The sequence below is a fragment of the Thermobia domestica genome, chromosome 6 (genome assembly GCF_964235325.1).
Source record: "Thermobia domestica chromosome 6, izTheDome1.hap1.1, whole genome shotgun sequence".
NCBI classification, from domain to species: Eukaryota; Metazoa; Arthropoda; class Insecta; order Zygentoma; family Lepismatidae; genus Thermobia; species Thermobia domestica.
Window position 1 is genome coordinate 168,939,868 of NC_137459.1, and position 26,415 is coordinate 168,966,282.

Consider the following 26,415-nt stretch of genomic DNA (forward strand, 5'->3'; position numbering starts at 1 on the left):
ATCTGTTGGTGATACTGTTCGTATAAGTAAAACAAAACGTATCTTTGACAAGGGTTACCTCGAGAACTGGACTTGGGAAATATTCAGAGTAAAAGCCATTGTATCAAGAAACCCACCAGTGTATCGACTAGAGGATTTAAATCATCAACTTATCGATGGTGTTTTCTACAGAGAAGAATTACAACCAGTACCGCTCCCTTCGACGTTCCTCATCGATAAAATATTACGTACAAGAACAAAAGGTCGCAGAAAGGAGTATCTCGTCCAGTGGAAAGGATATCCTTCCTCATTCAATTCGTGGATCCCTGCAACTTCATTGAAGAAGAAGAAGAAGAATGGAACCTGATCAAGATTTTTACGTTACACTTCCCAGTAATAGTTCCATGGATTATTTTCCAGAAAATACATTGACTTCATATATTACGAAATTACAACGACGTGTAGAGTTTCGCCAGAAATGGGATGTGGCAATTGTAGAGATTCATTATCCACATTCTTTGCTGAACATTAACAGTAAAAACAATAAAATATATTACAAATCATCAAGTAGTAATGATCAGGAACCGTGGAAGGTTGTAACGATCCCTGTACGCTATTATAACAATATACGGGATCTTATTCATGCAATTAATATACATCATAAAGAAACCAATTTATTTATATCTCATGACGCAACTAATAATATATGCCTCATAAGACATCCCAAAAAGGAAATCCATACTTCTGTACAATTGTCACCAAGTGTTAGTTTAATGCTTGGATTTGACCCGAAAAGTGATTTAAAAGATATGGAAAAGGGACAATATACACCGGATGTACGATTAGGCTTACCATCACAAATGTACGTCTATTGTGACATTATTGAATCTGTCATTGTTGGAGATACAATGGTACCCTTGCTACGAATTGTCAACATGGATCCTGTGAATCATACTTTTGGAAGTCATGCAGTACAAATCTTTAATCCTGCACATTATGTTCCGGTGGAAAAAATGAATTTTGAGCAAATACAAATCGATATAAGGGATAGCACAGGTCATCCTATGCCATTCACCTTTGGAACGGTGTCTACAAAACTACATTTCCGTCGTCGTCGTCATGACTGATCCGTATTTGCAATACTACCAAAAACAAGCGTTGTCTGGTATCGGTAACGTCTATGTGGGAAGTCCCTATCAAGCAGGACATGGCATTGGAAGTTTCCTTGGTGGCTTATTTCGTTCAGTGTTACCACTTGTGAAGCAAGGCGCTAAAACTGTGGGAAAAGAATTATTAAAATCAGGTGCCAATATGATTAATGATGTTGTGATCTCGAATCAACCGCTGGAAGAATCGTTTCATCAACGTATGCAAGAGGCAAAATCAAATTTACAAGAAAAAGCTAAAAACAAGTTGAAAACTATGCTGGGAAGTGGATATCATAAACGAAAATGGGATGACTGCTCTCAGTTTGAGGTTGACCTTCCAACGATCAACAACACCATCAATCCTACAAAGAGACGTAAATTATCACATAAGAAGAAGAAGAAATCATTGGCATCGTCACCAGATATTTTTGATTAATTCAACGATGGCTTTCTTACATCATCAATCCTGTGAATGTGTAAAAAGTGAATTGGACATTTTTTCAACGTTGCCCACGCAAACCAGTGTTCTGGACAATCGTATTATTGGCTACAAACCAATTAGTTCAATAGCTGAAAATTCACCAATAGAATTTGTAGTGAGTGGTAGCAGTGATGAATATATTGATTTGCCACAAACCTTATTATACATCCAAGCACAAATTGTGAAACCAGATGGTTCCTCCTTCATCAATACGGATAAAGCAATTGCACCTGTCAATGATTTTCTAAATGCTATGTTTAGTGAAGTACAAATCTACTTGAACAATAAACTGATTTCATTTCCGTCACATAATCATCCATATCGTTCGTACCTGGAAAAACTACTCAATTATAGTGATGGAGCTAAAAATACACATTTACAAACAGCAATGTGGTTTCAAGATACGGCTGGTCATATGAACGCAACCACAAGTGAGAACAAAGGATTTCAACAACGCTATGAACTGACAAAACAAAGTATGAAATTCGATATGATTGGACATCTTCATTGTGACATTTTTAATCAAGATAAATTTTTAATTCATGGAGTGGAATTACGTGTGAAACTTATTCCTGCAAAGCCAAACTTTTGTCTCATGGCCGGTGAAAGTGGTGTCAATGCAAAAATCAATATTCTAGATGCATCGTTGCAGGTGAAAAAAGTCAGCATCAGCCCTAGTGTCAAATTGGCACACAATAAAATTTTACAATCTACACCGGCAAAGTATCCTCTGACAAGGGTTCAAATGAAATCATTTACCATCCCGAAGGATATACAATCCAAAACTATTGATAACCTGTTTATGGGAACATTGCCAAATCGTATTATTGTAGGATTTACATCGAATGAAGCATCCAGTGGAACTATTACCACCAATCCATTTGAATTTCAACATCTAAACATTAATTTCTTTACACTGTACGTGGATGGAAAAGCTGTACCTTCAAAACCGTTGCAACCCAACTTTGAAGAAAATCTCTACATTTCATCGTACCACACATTGTTCTCAGGCTCTGGCATACATTTTACCAATACTGGAAATACAATTTCAAGAGCCGACTACAAGAATGGATATACACTGTTTGTATTTGACCTAACTCCCGATTCTTCTGCTGGAGATTGTCACTATTGGAATTTACAACGACATGGAGCCATCCGATTGGAAGTTCATTTCCAAGAGAAATTAGCAGCACCTGCAAACTGTATTGTGTATGGAGAGTTTTCCTCACTCCTAGAGATAGACCACCAGCGCAACATTATCCTGGACTTTTAAATTACAAGGTACGTATACGTTATGTATCATTTCCATTCACGATGTTGAATACATTACAATTAGCTAGTGCTTTAAACGGTAGTCCATTATTCAGAAATCATTTTACCGGGGTATTTGCAAGCGATGAGTTGCCCTCACAGATTTCTCTTCCTCTGGCAATGATTGTAAATACAGATCCATCCACAAAACTAGGAAGTCATTGGATTGCAATTTATATTGATCATCGCGGTGTTGGAGAATATTTTGACAGCTATGGCCTTCCTCCTTATGTACCACAACATGTTGCATTCTTAAAACTTCATTGTATATACTATAAATATAATAATAGCCAAATGCAAAGTCTTGGTTCATCCGTATGTGGCTATTATGCTTATTTTTATTTGTGCTGTAAAGCCCAAGGAAAATCTCTGCGTGAAATTCAATATTTGTTCACAACAGTACCCACGGTTAATGATCGTAGACTGTTGCAATATACCTTCCAGGTAATTTTATCATATTTATCATTGTAAGTGTATTTGTTTTATCATCATCTATTTCTATACTAATCATCTTTTTCCTCGTTCTTTTTTACAGAATTCACAATACGAAGCTTTGCAAACGGGTGCTATGCTGCAAAACATGGAAACAAATCATCGCAATCAAGAAGAGGAGGCAGTCTAATGAAGAAACCCAGCTCAATATACAAACATTGTCAATAAGAAAGAAAAAGAAGAAACCAGAAATATGAATAAAATACAATTTATGCTTATTTATGTGTTTTTATTGTCCATTCCATATACAACGTTATCAGATTCTCCTAAAGAACTGTGCGATATAAGACGAGAACCCTGTGCAAAGTTTCCACCTAATTCCTAGAGAACATTGACCAGGGACCTCGTCGCGCATTAAAACCAAATCATCGATCACGTGACTGTACTACACCGAAGGGTCCTACCAAATTGAAAGGGGATACCCATCCATACCTTATAACCTTAATTGAGTCAGTAACCGAACACGTGGTTGTACTAAACAAATTTGGTAATAGGACCACCGAAACATATTGAGGTCCTGTACTATGCTTCAATTGGACAATTTCAGTGGACCCCCATTGCCAAAATTTAAGAAGGGTGCCCATGTCTTATGATAAGAAATGAACCCCTGTAATCATAGAATCTCATCAAAGGGGATAAAATGGACCAAAAAAAAAACAAACACGTGGTACAACGTTTATATTTTGGCAATTTTTGTACCCCTAAAAGGGAACGATGTGGACCATCCAAATTTATCATGATACATATTGAGGTCCTGTACTATAATACCAAATGTTGAAATTGGGCAATTTCCAAAATTTAAGGGGTGAACCAAGGTACCCCTCCCGGGGTGCACCAATGTACCCATGTCTTATAATAGATAATGGACCCCTATACATGACCATATAACCATATAAGGTAATAGGACCTCATCCAAGGGAATAAAATGAGCCAAAAAACCAAACATGTGGTTGTACTAAAATTTGGCAATTTTGTACCCCTAAAAGGGAACGATGTGGACCACCCAAATTTATCATAATACATGTTAGGGTCCAATACTATAATACCCAATGTTGAAATTGGGCAATTTCCAAAATTTAAGGGGGTGGGCCAAGGTACCCCTCCCGGGGTGCATTAATATACCCATGTCTTATGAAAGGGAATGGACCCCTGTATACGCCCATATAACCATATAGGGTAATAACACCTCATCAAAAGGATAACTTAGGTCGAAACAAAACACGTGGTATAACGTATTGCTTACGTTTATATTTTGGCAATTTTGTACCCCTAAAAGGGAACGAGGTGGACCACCCAAATTTATAGTGATCCATATTAGCGTCCTATACTATAATACCAAATGTTTAAATTGGGCAATTTCTAAAAATGAAGGGGTGGGCCAAGGTACCCCTCCCAAATTTTTCAAGGGGTGCATTAATATTCCCATGTCTTATGAAAGGTAATGGACCCCTGTATACGCCCATATAAGTATATAGGGTAATAATACCTCATCAAAGGGGGATAAATTAGGTCAAAAACCCCCGAAATTTGAATTTTTGGCAATTTTTTACCCATGAAAGGGAACGACATAGACACCCAATACTGATAGAGGTACATACTATGGTCCTAGGCTACCATACCAAATTTTTAGATTTGGCAATTTCCAAAATTTAAGGGGGGTGGTCCTATGTACCCCTGCCAAAATTTAGGGGGTGGGCCATGGTACCCCTGCCAAAATTTAGAGGGGGTGGTCCTAGGTACCCCTAGGTCATTGACCCTGGGCCAAGGTCATTGACCTTTGACCTATGACGTCACGAAAATGAGTTCAAGGTCAAATCGGCCATACGGGGGGGACTACTACTTACGGTGATTACAGAGATATTGGCCATCAAAATTGAGTTTGCAATAAGTGAATTAGGAAATTTTATTGAAATACGATTGATGGAATTTATCCAATTTTGAATAAATTTCGTATTTTGGTAGTTATTAGGTGTGTTTTTATAAGATGACTAAGCGTAAGAAATATGATGATGTATAGATCTTTCGTTCTAGAGTTACAGATTATCAAAGCTGGGATTTGGACACACTTTATTTAAGTCCATATCTCAAATCTGATGGCCAATAAGACCAGAACCAAAAAACTTGCACAACATAATTCATATGCGTAGTAAGCTCATCAAAGTCTGCCGCCATATCAGACACGTTCAAGTGAGACCCTTTGATTCTCGAGTTATTCGCTATCAAAGCTGGCGTTTCGATGTGGTCATTTTTTGCAAAAAGTATTCACTAGACACAATGAATGAAGCTGATTCGCGTTTGAACAAATTTTGCATGGTGGTAGACCTTTATGAGCTTAGTATGCACATGTATATTATCGTGTGCAGATTTTTGATTCTCGAGTTATTTGCCATTGAAGTTGGGGTGTGGACTTATTTGACCCCAAATCCCAAGTTTGATCAGCAATAATTCCAGAATCAGAGGCTTGTACACCACGGTATTTCAAATGCATGTTAAGCTGTCAAGGTCTACTTTATTATTATTATTATTATTAACGTCCCATGGTTATTTTTTCTCAGTTATTTGATGCGATAGATTACAAACATTAGTTACTTGGGTTTTTGAAACCACATTTCAGCATAATCTGTACAACATTACAACGCTCAAAACTTGTATTAAAAAGAAATAAACACAAAATTAAAAAAATAGCAACCGACATTTGTAACGTAGTGTACTAAGCGGTGTCCTGCAGTGAACCAAAGCGTGTTTTTATTTATTTATTATAAATTCTTGAAATACTTTTCTACACCGGTAAATCTATTTATATACGGTGTTCCAAGTTATCATATGCGTTAAGTATCTAAGTATCGGAAGCCATATAGAACCGCAATGTTCGTTCGTCTGTCGAAAGGTATCAGAGTGAAACTGGTAACGAGAAGCAGTTTTTAGGAATCGACTGAGTATCCCAAGAATATGTTTAATCTTATCCGTTAACCCTTTATTCAAACCGGACGTAGTAGGAACTAAATATTTTCGGTTTCAACGTTGATCACTATAGAACAGAAATGGTACTGATATGATCAAGCGGTTTTACGGAATCGATTGAATGAAAGATATCATCTTGAACCACATATCTCTAATAAAACCACTAGTGGTAGAAATTAATAGCAATTCCAGTTTCAATATTGATCTCATAGAGCAACAACTGTAAGAGATAGGAACAAGCTGTTTTTTGGAATCAATTCATGTTTGAACAATAAGTATTAGCTACTCTATTAGCCTCCTATCCAAGCCAAAAGTGTTAGAAATTACCGATTTCCATTTTCAATGTTGATTGCCATAGAACAAATACGTAAGAAACAGCAATAGCTTCTTTAGAATGAATTCAGTGTCTAAAGAAAATATACTATCATTACGCACATCTTTCTGCTAAAACCAGAAACGTAGAAATTTACTACAACTACTGGTTTCAATATTGATTTCCACAGAAAAACGGTAAAAAGTATGGTCAAGCGGTTTTATGAAATCAGTTCAGCGTCTCAAGAGCAGGACTATCTCATCTGTTAACGCTCTATTCAAACTGAAAGTGGCTGAAATTAACCATTTCCCGTTTCAACGTTGATCGTCTTAGAACATAAACGGAAGAAGATAGAGATGGTGGATTTTTGGGACCGATTCATCGTCTGAAGGAAAGATACCAACATCACTCGCATTTTCCTACTAAAATCAGAAGTGATAGAAATTCACTACCGGTTTTATGAAATAAATTCAGTGTCCTAACAATACGTACCAGCTACCAAACTAAGCTTCTATTCAAACCGGAAAGGACAGAAATTAGTCACTTCCGGTTTGAACGATGACCGCCATAACAAAATCCTGATCAGATATGGCTTTTTGATATTGATTCAGCGTCCGAGGAACAAGTTCTATCTTTGATCTTATTCCTCTATTACAACCAGAAGTTACAAACGTACTACTTCAAGTTTAAGTATTGAATTCCCATGGTTTGGAAGCCTACCATAGTTTCACACTTAGACACGAAACTCACTTTAATCTCTCCCCTCCCCCCCCCCCCAAAAAAAAAAAGAAAAATTAATCTGATGCGGGACACACACACTTTACAACGTTCACAAGCTATAAAGACAAAAATTAACAACTTGAATTTGTAACGTAGTATACAAAGCGGGATCCTGCCGAGACTCCAAGAGTGTTTCTTTTTTATTTTTATTTTTATTTATTTATTACTTTTCCTTGAAAGAATTTTCTGTAAGTGTAATATATTATTTCTATCTTAAGTTGATGCAGACATACAGAAAAATTCGGAAAGCAAATTACTTGCCACAGTTCCAGAAGAATCACTAAACATGTCACTCGCAGCTAAAAATCAATGCAGGACTACTTTTTTTTCCTGACATGGGGAAATCTACTTACCTTATATAATATTTTCCATTAAACTACACACGGGCACAACATTACATGTATTTAAAAAAAAAAAAAAAATCTGAATTTTACATCTTAATCTGCAGATATTGAAAGCATGCGTAGTGATGTGCATGTAAGATAATAACGTTAGTGCGTTGAATTGACTTAAGAGTCCATCTTAGTAACGAGGCTACATGAGATGCGGGCTTACACCTTAACAGAGGATCCGAACAACTCCTAACTCAATCATAAAATACTCAGCAGACTTCATCAATTGTAAACTGATTTTAACGTACTTTTCAGCAAAATTGGGATCTCTCTTCAAAATGGTAAGTAACTTCTGTCTACTTATACAAAAATAATTACACATGAGGGAATCTGAATATTAAGTGTGTTTACGGAAGGGCCTTAATGAAGACAAACTATTTCGTTAAGTTTGGCATTAAGTACTTCACTCAAAATAGAGACACGTGGGCAATTACGCCGGAATCTTAAGGGAGGTCGAGCACCCAGCGGAACAGTTCATTAACCTGTCAGTGATTCATCCCTCCTTTATCTGATTAGTCAAGTGTCTCAAATGCTTTCAAGATTACTCAACATACCTCTCTGTCTCTTAACAATTTGTTCGTGCACGAAAGTGTGTATCTCCAGCTTCTAAAAGCTTTTGTAGATTGTTTAAAGCAGCTTACTTCAAGTTGGTTTCTTGAGAAAAAGATGAATACACTGATTGCATATAGACGAAGAAAATATCTGGGGCATAATTTAGAATAGAACCTTGTCACACCAATGTAGAACTAATAAAAATAAAGTGTGTCATAATAATGTTATGATATAATGTTACAACAACATTAGAGAGCTAATATTTTCAAATTACAAATAGTAGGGTCGGTGAGGGTAATTATGAGACACCATTCACTGATCTTCAACAACTGTAGGTAAATACAAATTAAGTACACAGGCATTTAGTAACATCCTTCACAATGCTCTGTCTACATTTTTATAAGTTCCAGTTTACAAAAGTTTGGATGTACCATTTTTCGCTTATCAAACTCATCCAAACAAAATTATTTTGAAATCCTATCATTGACTTTTATATCTATTCGTGCACTAATATCACTGTTGTGAAACCAATGGGTGTTGGTGGAAGCCTGGTAGGTCAGCAGTTATAGGTTAAGTTGAATTTGTCCCTTGGGCTTTCGTTTCAGAGTTAAAAAATGTTTTGTTGTTGTATCTCATTTTTCTTATAGGGAGGGTAATTATGACACGCATACTAGATTAATGTATTTGAGAAATAACTGGAATCTGTCTCTGTGTCCTAGTGTGTTAAGTTTCAAAAAAGCTGTATTCTGTAGTTTAGGTAGTCATATAATCTTGTTTCCTAGTAACTTTCAAAGATGTAGAGCTAGATTATTTTGTTGAAAATAGTCTAGGCTGCATATCAATATACTAAAACATAAAGAAATAGAAGTAGCTTAAGTTATTTTTAGTGAACAGCCCAGAACGTGGATAAATTTGTTTCATAAGCCTGTTTTGTAACCCGAAACTATCTAATATAGGCTATTAGCCTATCATAGTCAACTTACAAAAATGTTAGAATAACATTAGTAGCTACCTAGGTATTTACGTAATAAACACAAAATAACAAAGACTTCTTTGTCTCTTTATTAAATTTCATTAAAATCACATTTGATGAAATCCCAGCGACTGGCCTCTGGCACTTACGATATGTACAGTTTTATGTAAGAGCTTAGCTAAATCCAACAATATCGATACTTTTTATTGCATATGTCACTTGTTTATTTTCTGATTTATTCTTTTACTTGTATTTTTTTAAGTTTTTTTTCTGTTCCTTTTGATGTGTAATGTTTAATATTGTATTCTTTTGACAAGGGTTAGGTGGTAGAGCAGCCATGGCTGAACCTCGCCCGCTTCAATAAAGACATTTTCATTTCATTTCACAATTGGATTCTTCATAATTTAATACCACATACAGAAAGCTGGAGACAACAGGAGTCTCATAATTACCTACCCGGTGTCTCATAACAACCCTTTTGGAGGGAAATTAAAAGACAGCACAGATTTAACATTTTCTCATCAACTTATGAGCTGACAGGAAATTTCTTAGCAGCAAATTGTTACTCTATTGGCACCATAAACTGCTGCCTAGGTTAACTGCTTTCAAAACTAATGTAAGCTGAGTACTGTAACGTGGAAAATTTGTGTAATCTGTCTCATAATTACCCTCACTGACCCTATAACTCAAGGTGTTTCTTTCTGTGTATACTTTACGACTCCAGGAAAAAAAAAAGTCTTGTGATGCGGCAATTGCGAAATATAACTAAAACAATTCATCAATAACTATGATTTTCTTATTAATCACACAAACAAAACTACGTTTCCTATTTTCCTTCGCAAAATTTAGTTGCTGTATTTATTCACAAATTTCTTGTAAGTCTTTATAGGATCATTTTTTAAAGTTATTCGTAACATTTTTCATATTACGATTGCAAACAAAGTTTTCAAACTGCATTCCAGTGGGAGAGTCTTGAAAAATTTGAATGCATTATGATGTTCGAATTCCACTTTAACTGTAGGTTTAAGTCTTGCATAGTCTCCGTGCTAAAAGGGACGGTAATCCCCAGGTCAACCAACTAAGAACTTTATAAAAACTGGATATTCTTTCGTTTTCTGATATCTTACTCTAGTGATTTGAACAGATAGGTATATGTAAATCTTTACTCAAAGCCAAATAGTGGGCTAAAAACTACAAGTAAGCTACTAACAAAACGCAACTACTCTGAATTCGTATGGCGATGACCAGAGACTCATATTGAGCTGTGTTGACTGATACCTCACTTCATAATATCGCAATTTGTGACCATTACCCTAACTTATCTTCACCAAATTGCCCTTACAACCATCATTCTCGGTCAAACGGTTGTCATATATAAGGAAGCGATCTGCAACATTTTCAGAAAAAAAAAAAAAAAAAGGTGAGAGAGAGAGAGCAGATGTACAAGCTTAATTGGGTTGCATCAATAGTCCTCATCTTACTGATTCTTAATCCACAGCTATGATCACAGTAAACATTTGCCATGGTGTACGAACAACATTTTGAACATAACTGTACATGCATTAAAATATTCACATTCGCTTATTAATACTGCATTGTAGCTTCCTTCACATTGTTTCATGAAGATACAAAATACATCAACAAACAATATACGCATTTAGGGTAGCAGGAAATGAAATGTGCACTCACAAACGATACACAGGACGTAACTTGTTGAACGTTGCAAAACTATTATTGGAAAACCATAATTTTTAACAGAAGTCAACACCAACACAAACATACACACTCATCATGGATATTTTTCTAATAACGTATATTTTGTTATCCATAAATAAACCCCTTTATTAGTTACCCAAATCAAGACTGTCCACACGATCTTGATCTGCATGCAACACACAGATAATTGAATCTTTTGCGTCACCGTACTGCAAAGATCATATTTCACTCTTCGGGTTAATTTCACAATGCACGCTCCAGCTGGTATACTCAGTCAGAAAAAAATTACAGTCTACTAATTTCATGAAAATGGGACGAAACTTACCTAACCTTAAGAGGCCTCATCCCGGCGAAATTAAAATACCACTAATTTTACAGTAATTATGTGATATCTTCAAATAGATAAAAGATAATTGAAACGTGGAACAAGAACGCCCTAGACAATATTATTTTACGTCAGGTACCGTTATCACAAGTCGCCTAGTGGCTTTCCGTTTTCAGTCATTTAGAAACGCGAAAATAAATGTCGATTTTCAAAATTTCTCGAAATCGAAAGCAGATAAGTGAGTCATGATAACGGTATTTCATGTAAAATGATATTGTCTCGGGCGCTCTTGTTCCACATTTCGATTACCTTTTACTTATTTGAAGATATAACATAATTACTGTAAAATTAGCGATATTTTAATTTCGCCGGGATGAGGCCTCTTAAGCTAACCTGTTCCTACCCCTATCCTAGTCTACTCTAAAAGATCCCTGTCTGTAAGTGCTAACTGTTCTGCATAGTTAATAAGTAATGGGTAAAAATAATAAGAAGAATATATACATATATAATCAAGGGATAAAGAATCCATTTTCCTCTTGACACCCCTGTAGCAGCTCTGAATGCAAAATATTTTCAGTTTGCCTACTTCAAAATTTACTAACTGGCAGAACAGTTCATATGGTCATTATAGATGCAAGGAAACTTGTTATGACAGTTAAATTTTGAATGTCAGTTTTTATATTTTCTAACAACGTACAGAACATCTGGCAATCATCTGCGAATGACCAAATTTTTTATTTCGTTGAAATATGTTGTAACATGTTATGTACATTGTGGAAACGGATGAAAACAAAATATTAATCTCACACATAAGAAATCTAATTGTAAGAGAAACGCAATACTCTCTGATACAGCAAATGTATACTTGTTGACTTCAGTTTAAGAAAACAATTATGAATATCACATCACAGAAAAAAATACATAAAATAGCTTTAAATTTCAATTAATATATACACTACACTATTGCTCATGAAAACACTACATAAAATTTCCAATTTAGCATACCATTGTCAACACGTCAGTTGCACACGGACAGTGCATAGTTCATCCAAACTCTTATACACAGACTGAAAGCAAACAACCATAATGATAAGAATCTTTTTCTTCTTTTCTTGTATACTGTGATAAAGAAGTTTACAGCCGGTACACAAGAATACTTTATTCTTGGGGCAGGATATATTGGTGTAAACAAAAATTTATCACTTGAGCTATGGAGTTCATGCATATAATAGATTCAAAGGAAGAAAAATATAAAGAAATAGTGATTACTTTGCTGGTGCAAAATAAGAACGTGCAGTTTTCTATACGGATCCATAGTATAAGTAGTAATAGTAGTAGTAAGAGTACAGGGGTGTAGCCAGCAGGTTTGTGTAGGGGGGCCCGTCGTTTGTGAGGGGGGGCCAACTACAATGTACAAAGCCAAAAAAACGTGTTGCTGCTAGTGTTTTTGAGACCTGAAAGAAAGTAAAATTTTGGTTTCCTTCTGGAAGACTAAAAACACTATTTTAGCTTCTTCTTCTTCTTCTTCTTCTTCTTATCATTATTATTATTATTATTATTATTATTATTATTATTATTATTATTATTATTATTATCCATAAATTATATTCAAGATAGTTTTTATTATGGTTAATCAAGAACTACTGCCCGGGACCAAACGCTATACTTTTGTGCATAACTATAAAGGTAACCAAGAAAGTTCTGTCCCTTTTCGTGGAGGTCTGTGTTCAATTGGACCTCACACTGTGAGTTGAATGCGAGTGGAGATAAGGCGAACGTCAGTTGGTGTGGGTATATCCAACATACTACCTGGTTGTGACAATTCAGATACACCGTGAACTTGCGTAAAGACAGAGAGAACATGGGACATCCACAGAGCGTCATAAGAGCATGTATGCTGAACGAGTTCAAATGGAGGTCAAACGCCGCTGTAGCGGGACAGAAGATATGCCAGGCCTTTGGTGAGGGTGTCGTGACGACGCGGACATTGCAGCGATGGTTTAACAAGTTTAAGAACGATGACGAAACACCCGAAAACACCACGTGCCAGAAGACCAACATATGTACAAAGAGGAACTGGGACTACAATTCAGTATGTGGTGAAACCATTCGGCAGCATATCCATCAAATTGTGAAGCATTACAAGTTGGGTCGATGGGTCTTTCATATTTTGACTCTGGGCCAGAAGGCAACGCGGCAGTCGCCTGTGTTTATTTACTGTTTCGGAGCCATTTCTGGACAGGGCGTTGACATGTGATAAAAAGTGTGTCCTATATGAAGCTCCACGGCGTCGTCATCATTGGTTAACATCCCATGAACCGATTTCAAAACAGCAGAAACCAGCACTACCAGAAGAAGGTCCTTCTGTGTGTTTGGAGCATCGTGCATCGGGAACTGCTACCAGCTGGTCAGAGTATCAATTAAACTGTGTACTGTCAGCAGTTGAGTTGTGCTCAACAAAAACTCAAAACTCTGGTGCCATCACTTCTGAATTGCAAATGGGTCCTCGTTTACGGGACAACGCTAAGTCCCACGTGGCTAGGATGACTCAGGACACCATTTTCCGCCTTGGATGGGAAACAATATTGCAACCACTATATTCCCTAGGTATTGCACCGTCCGATTATCACCTGTCCATTCTTTGGACAATCACCTTAGAGGACGCCAGTTCAAATCCCTAGTAAAAGTTCAAAATGCACCTAATACTTTCTTCGTTTCACGGCCCATCAAATTCTACCGCGATGGATTGCATGGCCTTCCAGAACGTTTTCAGAAGGTCGTCGATGCTGATGGGGACTTTTTTTGATCTTCCAGGTTAGGTGACATATCGATGTTCGAAGGTGGTGGGTGAAAAAGCAACAAAATTTTTCTTGGTTACCTTTATATTTAAATTTAAGATCTTGTATACAGAACGTATCTACACAAGATTGATTTTCTTTGAAATTTCACTTAATTTCTTTATGGTTTCCTGACAAAAATATTTATTTATTATTCGTGACTAAAAAAAACATAATTATTTTATTACACTGAGTAGAAATAAAAGAAACAGCGAATGAAATCCAAATTGAATAAAAGCATTGTTTCTCACCAAATTTTCCTATGTCTTTTAAAACACTTGTTAAAGCATATGAAAATATACTGTACTTACAAACCAGTTTAGTACCTTTGTTTTATGGGTGTATTTGTAGTACCTTGTTAAAACGTTTGTCTTCAAACTGTCAAACATAAATCGCTGTAAATTGTGTAATCTGCTGTCACAAAAAAGTATCCTATTTTTCGATCGGTATGAAAAAACATTTCTCCATACTATTTTACCATAAATTATTAATTGTCAATAAACTTTATTACTTTTAAATGAATGAAGCGAGATAATTTTACTATGATGTTTTAAAAGCTGGTCATTTGGGGGGGGCAGGAAACCATTTGGGGGGGCCGGGCCCCGATGGGCCCCCCTTGGCTACACCCCTGTAAGAGTAGGAAGGAGTTAGAAGCCCCACAGGGATTGGTTGGACTCTATTCTCGACATGAAGTGGACAAATTAAAGATTTGCCCAAAATTTTCTGTACATTTTACAATGTATCTGTATAGTAAAAATGCACCAATAAGAATTTAGGTAACAATATCGTATACCATAGATGCGGGCTACTTGGACCCAATTTTGCAACAAATTCGTTCTTTCGGCCTGTTTTCATTCTCGAAAACTTGAAAGTTATTGTCATAACCTATATTAAGTGGAACTACAGGCTTTATTGCACATTTCGAGGACAGTTTTAGTTACATGTATTGAAAACAAAGCACAGGCGATTATTGTAAAAAATGGGTCCAAGTAAGACTCGCGTTCGGGCTACTTGAACCCACCCCTATATTTTCCTACAGAAAAGCATTGAAATCTGTTCTGAGACTAAGTAGGACGTAAGTGTTCCAAGAATAACACTTTTTATTTACTGTAAACCACAAAGAGAACATGTTAAGAGATACTATCAAGTATAATGATTGTAATAGCTGATTACGTTTTCTTCTACAGCATCACGAGCCCTATCTATATAGGACTAGCTCGGGAGAGTAATGCTCCCGGAAGCAGAAACGAGAAACACAGTTCTGATTGGTTGGCGTTATTCACTTCGTGCCACGTTGCATTCAAATAGCAGACAACAAACGCTTGCTGTTGTCGGCCTCAGTGCAGCCTTCCCTGCTGGTCTAGTGGCTAGCACGTGCGCCTTTGGTGTACGGGGTCCCGGGTTCGATTCCCGGTGGGAGAGCCTTTGTGATTTTAACTGTCCTCGATATTTCTGTGTTCGTGTCCCTGTCGCTCTAATTGGAGAAAGCAAGTTGAAAATGAGTAAAATTAGTAATAAATAGAAAAAAAAAAGTGGGCTAGCGCTATATGCTAGTAATAAAATCCTCTTTTGGCGCAAGTTCAAACCCCGCCCGAGGAAAGATTTTTTATTTTATTGTATTTTCTTTTACATTTTTAGAACACTTATTAAATTAAAATAATATGAAAATAATACTTAAAAAAGTGATTTATTCATTTTTATGCAGATAAGTAGTTGTAGTACTTATGCCCTTGTACTCAATGATATAGAGTCGTTTTGTTCCCCTTGTACTTCATGATATAAATTTTGTGACCAACTTAAAACAACTGGCTAGGATAGCGTGTAAAACAGCTGTCTAGAGTAGCGCGCGGAAAAACGTACTTCCGGGAGTATTACTCTCCCGAGCGGGTCGTATCTATATTAGCAGCGAATCTAGTCGTTGACTGGAGGTGCATTTTCTAAAATAACTTCACTCAATCTGGACTGGGAAGATTGTCTTAGAAAGCAATGACAGTTCTCCCATGCATTGCTAAATAGGACTCCAGAATAAATCTGAAATCAAGTTAATTAACGAGGAATCCGAAATCAATAACTTTATCAAGATGACTAGCAAAGGCTAATTCTTCTTCTTCAGTGAACATTTTCAGATGGCCTGGATTCTGCCTTGACCTATTCTTTAATATTCTTTCTATGGTGGAACGACTTATCTTGAAGTGAACTTCTGTTTCTATTTGCGACATTTTCCCCGATTGAATTGCTGGTAAACATTTTTCAAGCTGTTATGAAAAATCGGGCCTAGGACAAATCTGCCAATTACCAAATGCGCCAATCGTGAAAATGGACAAATCTGCCAATGGACAAATCCGCCAATGGACAAATCTGCCAATTGACAAATCTGCCAATTACCAAATCTGCCAATTACCAAATGTGCCAAACGCGAAAATGACCAAATGCGCCAATTGTGAAAAAGGACAAATCTGCCAATTACCAAATCTGCCAATTACCAAATGCGCCAAACGCGAAAATGACCAAATGCGCCAATTGTGAAAATGGACAAATCAGCCAATTGACAAATCTGCCAATTGACAAATCTGCCAATTACCAAATGCGCCAATCGCGAAAATGACCAAATGCGCCAATCGTGAGAATGGACAGATCTGCCAATGGACAAATCTGCCAATGGACAAATCCGCCAATTACCAAATCCGCCAATTACCAAATCCGCCAATTACCAAATCCGCCAATTACCAAATCTGCCAATGGACAAATCTGCCAAAGGATACGTCACCGAACTATCATTTTATTTTAGATGTATTCTTCAATCATCATCCTACAATATTACGAGAAAGAAGAAGAATTATTTATGAAAGAAAGCGGAAAAGAGTATTTTAATTTTGATGTGTTTTACTTTAATTAATTCGCAATTATGTTTCAAAATGAATGTTTACTGATGTTGGTTTTTGGAGTTTAGTATCCCATTGCTGTACATAGGTTATATGAGACGTGACATAACGCGTTTGAATTTTAATGTCCTCTTACTAGGAATCGAACCCGAAAAGACTAATGTTTGTTGTAATTATTCGGTAGCCAACAAATAATTTTCAGAGTAAGTTTTTCTTTATGTAGTTAATACGTTTAAAGTGGATTGAATATGATCCAAGATTAGTTCATATAAAAGGAAAATTAGTATAATTGAGTTCACTTCGCATCTATTAGTAAATACACATTAGTAACTCTGGTATTTTGTAACTTGTATGCTTAGTGATTTTGTAATAATTTTGTGATCCTGATTACGGATTTCTAAAGTGAAAAATATTAACTGATAACAATCGGATTGTACCTTTTGTTACTTGATTTCCTCTTAACACTGACACACGTATTTCCAAGAATGAATCGCGTAATTCTAACAGTCTTCCAATGACGAGACATATATCATTCCATTGATAATATTGAGGTAAACAAAATGTTATACATGCGTGTAAAAACCCATGTAAACTTTTCTAGAACATGTAGTAAAATATCGTATTCGTAGATATGAACATTGATGCTCTGTTACAGCTACTTACTGATATAAAAGTGAAATTGAATTATATCGTCATTAACCATGCACACTGATCTTGGAGATTGGCCTCCCTGAATGTAGGTATCTTTATTCGAATTTGTGACAAGGAAATACACATATTTCAATGCCTCCCCAAATTATACAGAAGTCGTCGTCGCTGTCATTAAGATCTTTATTACACCAATTCTAAGACTACATTACTCAGTTAATGAGATATAGTCCAGAATGTTGATTGATTTTCTTCCTTTAAAAATAACATTGTCAAACACATTATGTATGTATAAATCGATAAATCACATCGAACCAAATAAAATGAGATGCTCGAATACAAGTTTAGTTTATTAAAAAAAAAATATGCTGCACTAACAACTGTATCTTTCGTTGCCAATAATCAGTGACAGCTTTCATTCATTGTCCTGGCAGTAGTGAACTAGCAGTTTCCTTGTCTTTTCATAAGGTGACACATACACTTTTTCGAACATGATAGCTAGTTGTAATCGTAGGTAATAACAATCAAGTTAATTAAAAAGTCTTGGTAATAAGTATTTTCAAATTGGTTAAAATGAATACGAACCTGTTTTCGGAACGGGTAATTTGAATAGGGACATCAAAATATAAGCCGTCACTTTAGAATCTTTTTAAAGAAAATTACAAAAGTGTTTACTTAAAATATTTACTTTATATTTTACAAGGCTATGAAAATATTTCTTCACATTCTTTCAAATATTCACAACTTTCACAATTACAAACTAGAATTTCTCACCAAGTACAAGATCGTATAAAAAATAAATACCAAAATTTATAGTTGTAAAAGAATTTTTTCTGTTATAACTTTCGATTTTAAAATTCACGACTGTAAATCAGGTCAAGAGGACAAAAGTTACTTGTAATATGGGCAAAGTTCCTACAATCTAAGAACCCCGCAAACCTTACCTTACCTTACCATACAGCTCTACAGCCCTGGGTGGGCTTTGGCTTCATTCACCAGGCGCCTCCATTCTTCTCTATTCTTTGCTTTTCCTTTTCAGTTCTTAACTTTCAATATTCTCAGATCCTTGTTTACATCCTCGTTCCATCTTTGCTTTGGTCTACCTCTTCTTCTCGTGGAAAATATCTTTTCATGTAATATCTTCTTTGCTAGTCGTCCTTCTTCCATTCTTTCTACGTGTCCCGCTCATCGCAGTTGTTGCGCTTTTATAAACCGTACAATATCTTCTCCTCTTAAGATGTCTTCTATTTCTTTGTTGGTTCTGCTTCTCCATTCGTTATTCTCTCTGATTGGCCCGAATTTCTTTCTAATTATTTTCCTTTCGAATATTCGTAGTTTTTCTTCGTTTTCTTTGGATAACGTCCATACTTCTGCGCTGTAAGTGACTATCGGTCTAATTGTCGTTTTGTAAATCTTCATCTTGGTTTGCCTGCCAATGCTTTTGTTTTTGAGTATTTGTGCATTAGCATAATACGCCTTGTTTCCTGCTAGAATTCTTTCTTTGATTGTAGTTGTCATGTTGTTCCTGTTATCTATTGTCATTCCTAAATATCTAAATCTGTCTACTTCTTCAAATGTTTTGCTTCCTATTACAAACCTTCCCTTTCTTCTCTTATTTTTATCTGATGTTATGTGCATGTATTTTGTTTTTTCAATGTTTACTTGCAGCCCCAGTGGATTCGTTAGTTCCTCTAGTTCGTTGTAGAGCTTCCTGAGTTCGTATTCCGTTCTCGTCAAGATGGCGATGTCATCTGCATAGGCGCATATTTGGCTGGCTTTATTGATAATTGTGCCTCTTTTATCTATTTCTCGTATTGCAATATGTAAGGCTATTATGAATAAAGTTGTCGACAGCCCGTCTCCCTGTTTTACTCCCTTTTTGTACTCGAATTCTTCTCCTACTCTGTGCCCTACTTTTACTTTTGCTGTAGTTTGTTCCAGAATTATTTTAACTAAGTTGCTCAGTTTTGGGGGGATCTTGAAGTGTTCTAGTCCCTGTAGAAGACCATTTCTATCTATACTGTCGAATGCTTGTTTGTAGTCTATGAACAGAATGTGTTTATCTATTCCATGTTCATAGCACTTTTCTATTGCCTGTTTCATCACAAATAGCTGATCTGTTGTTCCTCTGTTTATTCTAAATCCACTCTGGTACTCTCCGATTATTTCTTCTGTAAATCTCTTTATTCTATTATTAAGTATGCTTGTGAATATTTTATAGACTGTGTTCAGTAGCACTATTCCTCTATAATTTGAGCAATCTGTTTTGTCTCCTTTCTTGTGTATTGGATGCAGTATCCCCACTTTCCAGTCTGATGGTATTGTTTCTTCTTCCCAGATTCGTCTGATCATGTTGCCTATTTCCTTCGTCATCTCTGTGCCTGCATATTTTATTAGTTCCGCTGTTATGTTGTCTTCTCCGGGGGCTTTGTTGTTTTTAAGTTTCCTGATAGCATTCTCTACTTCTTCATCGCTTGGTATTTCTACTGGTTGATGCTCTATGATATTTCTTCTCTCCATTACTTCCAATTGTAGTATTTCACTTTCTTCTGTTTCTGATGTTGGATTTAGCTGCTTTTTAAAGTATTCCGTCCATCTTTGTATGATACCCTGTTCATCGGATATTATGTTTCCTTTTTCGTCTTTACATCCAATCGGTTGTGCCTGAAATCCTTTATTTATGTTTTTGACTGCTATGTATAATTTCCTTATTTCGTTTCTTCCACTCATCTCTTCAATTTCTTCTATTCGTCGTTTTACCATGTCTCGTTTCTTCTTTCTACATATTTTGTTTGCCTGCCTTCTCATTTCTTTATATGCTTCTATGCTTGCTCTTGTTGATCTTTGTATCATTTTCTTGCTTCGTTTTTCTTTTCGATTGCCTCTTGACATTCCTCGTCGAACCACTGTTGTCTTTTTGGTTTTCTCCGTTGTCCAACCGTTTCTTCTGCTGTTTCTGTTATTATTTCTTGGATTTTATTCCATTGTTCTTGCACTGTTGGTATTCTCCCTTCTCTTGATTTATGTGCCAATTTTATCCTTATCCTGCGTTTATATTCCTCTTCCTTTTCCTTGTTTTTTAGTTTGTCTATGTCCCATTTTGTTTTCGTGTTTTCCCTATATACCAATTTCCTACTGATCTTCTCTCTAAGTTTAGCTTTGACCAGATAATGATCTGTGTCGCAGTTGTATCCTCTGTAGCTTCTTGTCTCCATTATAGATGAGGAGTGTCTATTGTTAATGAGGACATGGTCTATCTGATTGACCGTCGTGCCATCCGGTGACGCCCACGTTCCTAGATGTACTCTCTTGTGAGGGAAGCATGTACTTTTAATTGTGAGATTGTTTTCTATTACAAACTGAATAAGTAGGTTGCCATTGTCATTACTTTCTTCGTGCAGTGAATGTTTTCCTGTAACTTTGATTCGTGCATCATTTCTTCCTACTTTTTTGCATTGAAGTCTCCGATTACTATTACTATGTCGTATCTGGCAATCCTGTTACACGTCTCTTCTAGTTTCTCGTAGAAATCCACCTTCACTGCCCAGTCTTTGTCTTCTGTTGGGGCATGTGCTGTTACGATGGTGATGTTTCTGAATCTTCCTTTCATCCTTAGTTTACTTATTCTCTCGTTTATTGGTGTGAATTGTAGTACGTTATTTCTGACATGCTTAGCTATCATAAAGCCTGTACCAAACTGACCGGTTTTGCCTTGTGTTCCGCTGTAGTAGATAGTGTAATTTTCGTTATTAATTTTTCCCGTGTCTGCCCATCTTATCTCTTGAAGTGCTATAACATCTATGTCCTTCATGACTGTTTCTCGTGCTATTTCTTCTGCACGCTGGTTTTGGTCCACCCCGGAAATTTCCGGTACCCACCATATCTGGTGGGCTTTCCCCTATCCGCCACCTGGGGAGGTGCCTGGTGGAAGTCCAGCAACTCCCCCAGGACCCCGCAAACCTGACTCTTAATAAATTATATGAAAAAAAAACTATATATTCTAAACGTTCTAAATACAGTACTCAAAAAAAGATCTCAAGATACGTGTTTGCAAATAAGTCATGATTATACTAACTACTGCCTACTTATTAACGATGTTATTATTGCTAAAATAATTGCGTTTCTTCTTACTTTCCTTATCCATTTTCTGTTAAAGATTATAGCTTCTTGTTCAAGACTTTTTATTATTAACTTTTACCGACTGTATTTTTCTATTTATAATAAGGAATACATATATTGGTTTATTTCGAAAATGTAAAAAAGAAGCAGACATCCGCTTAATGAATTAGGTCAGCCATAGACAGGGCTGCTCGTAGATTTCATGGTCTTTCACACAAATTCTATGCGAGGTCCAACCAAACTTGTGAAATCTCCATCCCCGTAAAGGTCGTCAGCACAGTTGCAACTCCGTTTTTGTTGAAATAGTCAAGTAACAATATTTATATGGTTCAAGTTCTTTTTCTTTATTATTTCTTCTACTACTTTTAAATTTGAAAATTGAAAGAGCTTTTGTGTAAAGTGTATCCCTCTCATAGTGGGCTACTTACATGATGATGCACCACAGGCACTTCGTCGGTAACTTCAAACTTGAAATACTCATAACGGAATAAATTGAGTTGAGTTGATTTTAGTTTAGCGTCCCTTTCAGCAGCGAGGCTATATGAGACGTGGACCTACTGATTAACGTGGAATCCGAACCACATGAGCTCCCGCCGGGAATCGAACCCGGGTCTCCCACGCCAAAGGCGCGTACGCTAACCGCTTAGCCACGGAGGAGCTCTCATAACGGAATAAACAAAATAAACAAAGAAAAGAAATAAACCGGGTCCCCAAAGACCCGTTTTTCCACAATATTAGCCACGGTTACCCCCTTTGCGGTCATATTAGTAAAGAAACGCAGTTTGTCCTTTACAAGATAATATTTCCTCGACACACATTTAGATTCTTTTTAAGAATAAATAATATACGATAAGCCAACACATTACTCACATATTTATCTTCGTATTCTCTTGTGTTTCTTTCATTATAATATATTCATGGGCATATATAGATTGATCCTTTGGAACAAATTCTATAACTTCAATAAAAGTATCACAAATTGCCTACTTATAATACAGCATATATAAAGTATATATATTCTCTTATTATTTGTGTAAGTGTTATTCTCTTACATACAATTTTTACTTTATGGTTTTCAATGAATAGGTTAGGTTCTCTAAAATAACGATGTGTATGACATGTTCCCTTTTCTGTACTTATAAATTTATTCATACAAAACTTAACATTTCGACTCATATTTCTTTGATTTACTAACTAGTTATATATTTTTCATTATTCATTTCGATAACCTGAGAATAGTTGTACACTATAAATTTATAAAGTAAGTAGTCATAACTTCGAAATCAACATGTTTTCTTCTTCCATTTCTCATTCAGTCACTTTCTTTTAGAAAAAATGTACTGTGTCTTTTTTTACAATTGCAAACGTAATATAGAGTCACAATGATACAATTTAATGGCTTATAAATATTATAATGTCTTAGGAATGTTCGTTAAAATGACATACATTAAAGCTTATACATACCAAGTTTTTGATAAAGTTATTAAAACCCATTATGTATCAATAGTGGCATCTTAGGAAGAAGGGCAATGCATTATACGACATTACATTAGTTGAATCGCTTTTGGCGTTCTTTTAGGTACCTCATTGCAACCACAACCTTGAGCTACACCACGAGATGTAGAAAGAGTAGAAACAACATTCTAGATAAGTGTGTTAAGTCTGGTGAAGACACTATTATAGTATTGAAACTTTACAGTTTATACAGTGTTTTTACTAAAAAGTGCTGTACCTTGTCATGACAATTGAGTTAAATATAAAATTTGTTTACAAGGTCTACAGGTGGTTTATTTAACGTTAGAAATATTCTTTGAACATATCGTTGTGCATGCTAAGGAGATGCAAAGAATTTTCACCTATACAAAATTAAACATCACTTTCATTATTGCTTACAGTAACTGTTTACATATACTTAATTTTCAACTCTTTTCATCTCTGAAGCAAAAACAGATAATTTTTCCAGATATATTTATTTCCTTTCTACAGAAAGTAATTTATTACTTGAATTATTAAAGGTAAACTAAAATATTGCTCTGAATTTTACCACTATTTTACGTATTTATTTATAGACCATTCTCGTGGGTAATGATGTATATAATTATTCGCTGTAAGTCGTAAGTAAGACATGTGCGGATAACCATAATTGATAGGACGATCACTACCAACTTCATTGGAACATGTGTGGGCCCATGTGAACGCACGAACAGTAACCAATCTACTATTGAATCGCACGTTTATGTTCTTTTCCTACGATTTTTCTCCATCTGTTCATCGCTTACAGGATCTTCGTCATTGACTAGGTACATGGAGGACGCTGATATTTCGATAATATTGTCGTTTTGCCCTTTAACACAATGACGACTATTGAGTGTGTATGAATTTCGCATATAGGATGAATACCAAAATTTTACTATAGGGCATTAAGCTACATATCTCACACATCTGTTGTTCCGCTATGGGTGCTTTCATCCTGAATTGTCATCTCTATAAATATTTGAACAACTTTTTGCGATTTCATCTTCGAAGAGGGTAACACATTTTCATAACATGAATCAGGTGTATTCTAGTCACTGTACACCTTCTACTCTCGTTTGATAACCTACCCTTGGTTTTTAGGGGCCGCGGTGGCTCAGTGGTAGAGCGTTCACCTCTGGTGCTTGGGGCCCCGGGTTCGATCCCAGCCCCTGCCAAGTGAACTTTGTGGTGGACAAACCCCGTGTGCGTGGGTTTTCTCGGGGTTCTCCCGTTTCCTACCACTTTCTTCATTCCACCATTTCATTCATTACTCATCATCATCGTCTCCTTTAGTCTAACCGGCATAACCGTGGGACGTAAAACAAAGATTTCATTTTCATATTTTTCCTACCCTTGTTTCATTAAACATAGCCCTAGCATGCGATTCTAACAGACACATGATTATGACAGCATTTCCTACGACCACCACCTAGCTACTTTAAGACTATATACCTGCTCAAATATCAGTTTGTATTTGTGCTGGAAGGTGATATTAACATGAGTACTATGCGTTTTTTTACAACCTTTATAACGTATGTCTGATCCGAGCAAGTGATGCAGTCATGAACACCAAGTTTTCCTTCTTCTTTTGAGCAAGCTTTCGTATAGATGAATAAATTCTTATTATATGTACTTATCTTGAATGGGGGCAGACATCAAAGGGTATAAGAGTTAAAATGGTCTAAAGCAAATATTGTAATCCTCGGAGTGTATAAGAGTTAAAATGGTCCTAAACTAATATTGTAAAGTCCTTTTTGCACATTTATCTACAATATCTATAAACCCTCCCTTTGATCCTTCGCGTTAATCTAGTCGCTAGTACGTGAGCATTTTGTATAAGGGGTCCCGGCCTTGATTCCTGGTAAGAGATACTTTGTGATTTGGACTGTCCGTTACATTTCTGTTTGTCACTAACGTGTATGCTTAAGTTGAATTGCAACCAAAAAAGATGACTACACAGTCGGGTGTCGCTGTTGCAACTAATTAAAGGAAATTAAGCTGGTATAGTGGCTGGTGGGTGGGTTTTCCGTGTCTCTGTCATGTCTCATTCAGTACAATTAGAATCAAAAGATAATTACAGAGAATATTGTCTCAGTTGGGGCGAGTTAAGAGACTGACAGCTCCTCAGGAAATGCGAATTGCACATTTATGTCGACCATACATTGATGTATTTTTCGGTCGTAACCATAAAATTCATACGCTAGTCTTGTTAGCAGCTGTCAATACGTTAGTGTATGGGACCTGGCGTAAGTTTACGTAACGAATTTTTATACGCTGGAAAAGTCTGTCTGCTTTTAACTTCGAGCGTAAATACGGCGCGTAAAAACGGCTCAGATGAAAGAGTTTTCAAGCAGCAGGTGGTCTCTTGCCCTTTCCAGGCCTTCTCCCCGTTCTGGTTTTATTGTTTTCAGAAGAGAAAACCTGTTCTTGTGTTGTCCTCGCAGATCGTTGCTGACGTTTGCTGGCAGACTCACCAGAAATCATCATTCCAATCTAGTTTCAGTCTTTCTATACAATACATGATTTCGGCTAAATTAATATTTTCTATTGCACAAAACGAGATATTATTTCCTAATTAAAATTCATAATTAATTTTCAGTACATAGAGAAAAAGCTATTTAAATCCAATACTTCCTAATCAGAATTCGCAAATGATGAGAGCTCCTCCGTGGCTATATGGTCAGCGTACGCTTCTCTGGCGCGGGACATCCTGTTCGATTCTCGGCAGGAGCTCATGCAGTTTGGATCCCACTTCTCATATAGTCTCGCTGTTTAAGAGGTCGCTAAATTGAAACCCAATCCAATCGAACATGATGTCTTTCGACTACGAATTTAACATTAAATTTAGTATTTGCATATTAGTCCCCCCCCCACACACACACAGACACAGAGGTCGAGATGGTTATAAAGATGAAGTCACACCTTTAAAATTGCTCATGTTCTGATATTAAAAAGAAAAGTACTGTATAACATGACTTTTAATAGGGTGTG

The 26,415-nt window shown here is 36.2% G+C and overlaps 2 protein-coding genes across 3 annotated transcripts in view; both read right to left on the bottom strand.

Annotated features, from left to right (window-relative positions):
* Nucleotides 1-12,510, bottom strand: part of Plekhm1 (Pleckstrin homology and RUN domain containing M1) — a 130,500-nt gene extending 117,990 nt beyond the window's left edge. For both annotated transcript variants that reach the window (XM_081762354.1, XM_081762353.1), the window contains exon 1: nucleotides 12,429-12,510. The gene's annotated coding sequence lies outside the window, so the exon portion shown is untranslated. The remainder of the gene's footprint in view (nucleotides 1-12,428) is intronic.
* An 8,722-nt stretch (nucleotides 12,511-21,232) lies between these two features.
* LOC145687369 (protein CFDP2-like) lies at nucleotides 21,233-21,601 on the bottom strand. Its single transcript, XM_081760825.1, has one exon. It carries the CDS (start codon nucleotides 21,599-21,601, stop codon nucleotides 21,233-21,235), a length of 369 nt encoding a protein of 122 aa, XP_081616951.1.
* Between the last annotated feature and the right edge of the window lie 4,814 nt (nucleotides 21,602-26,415).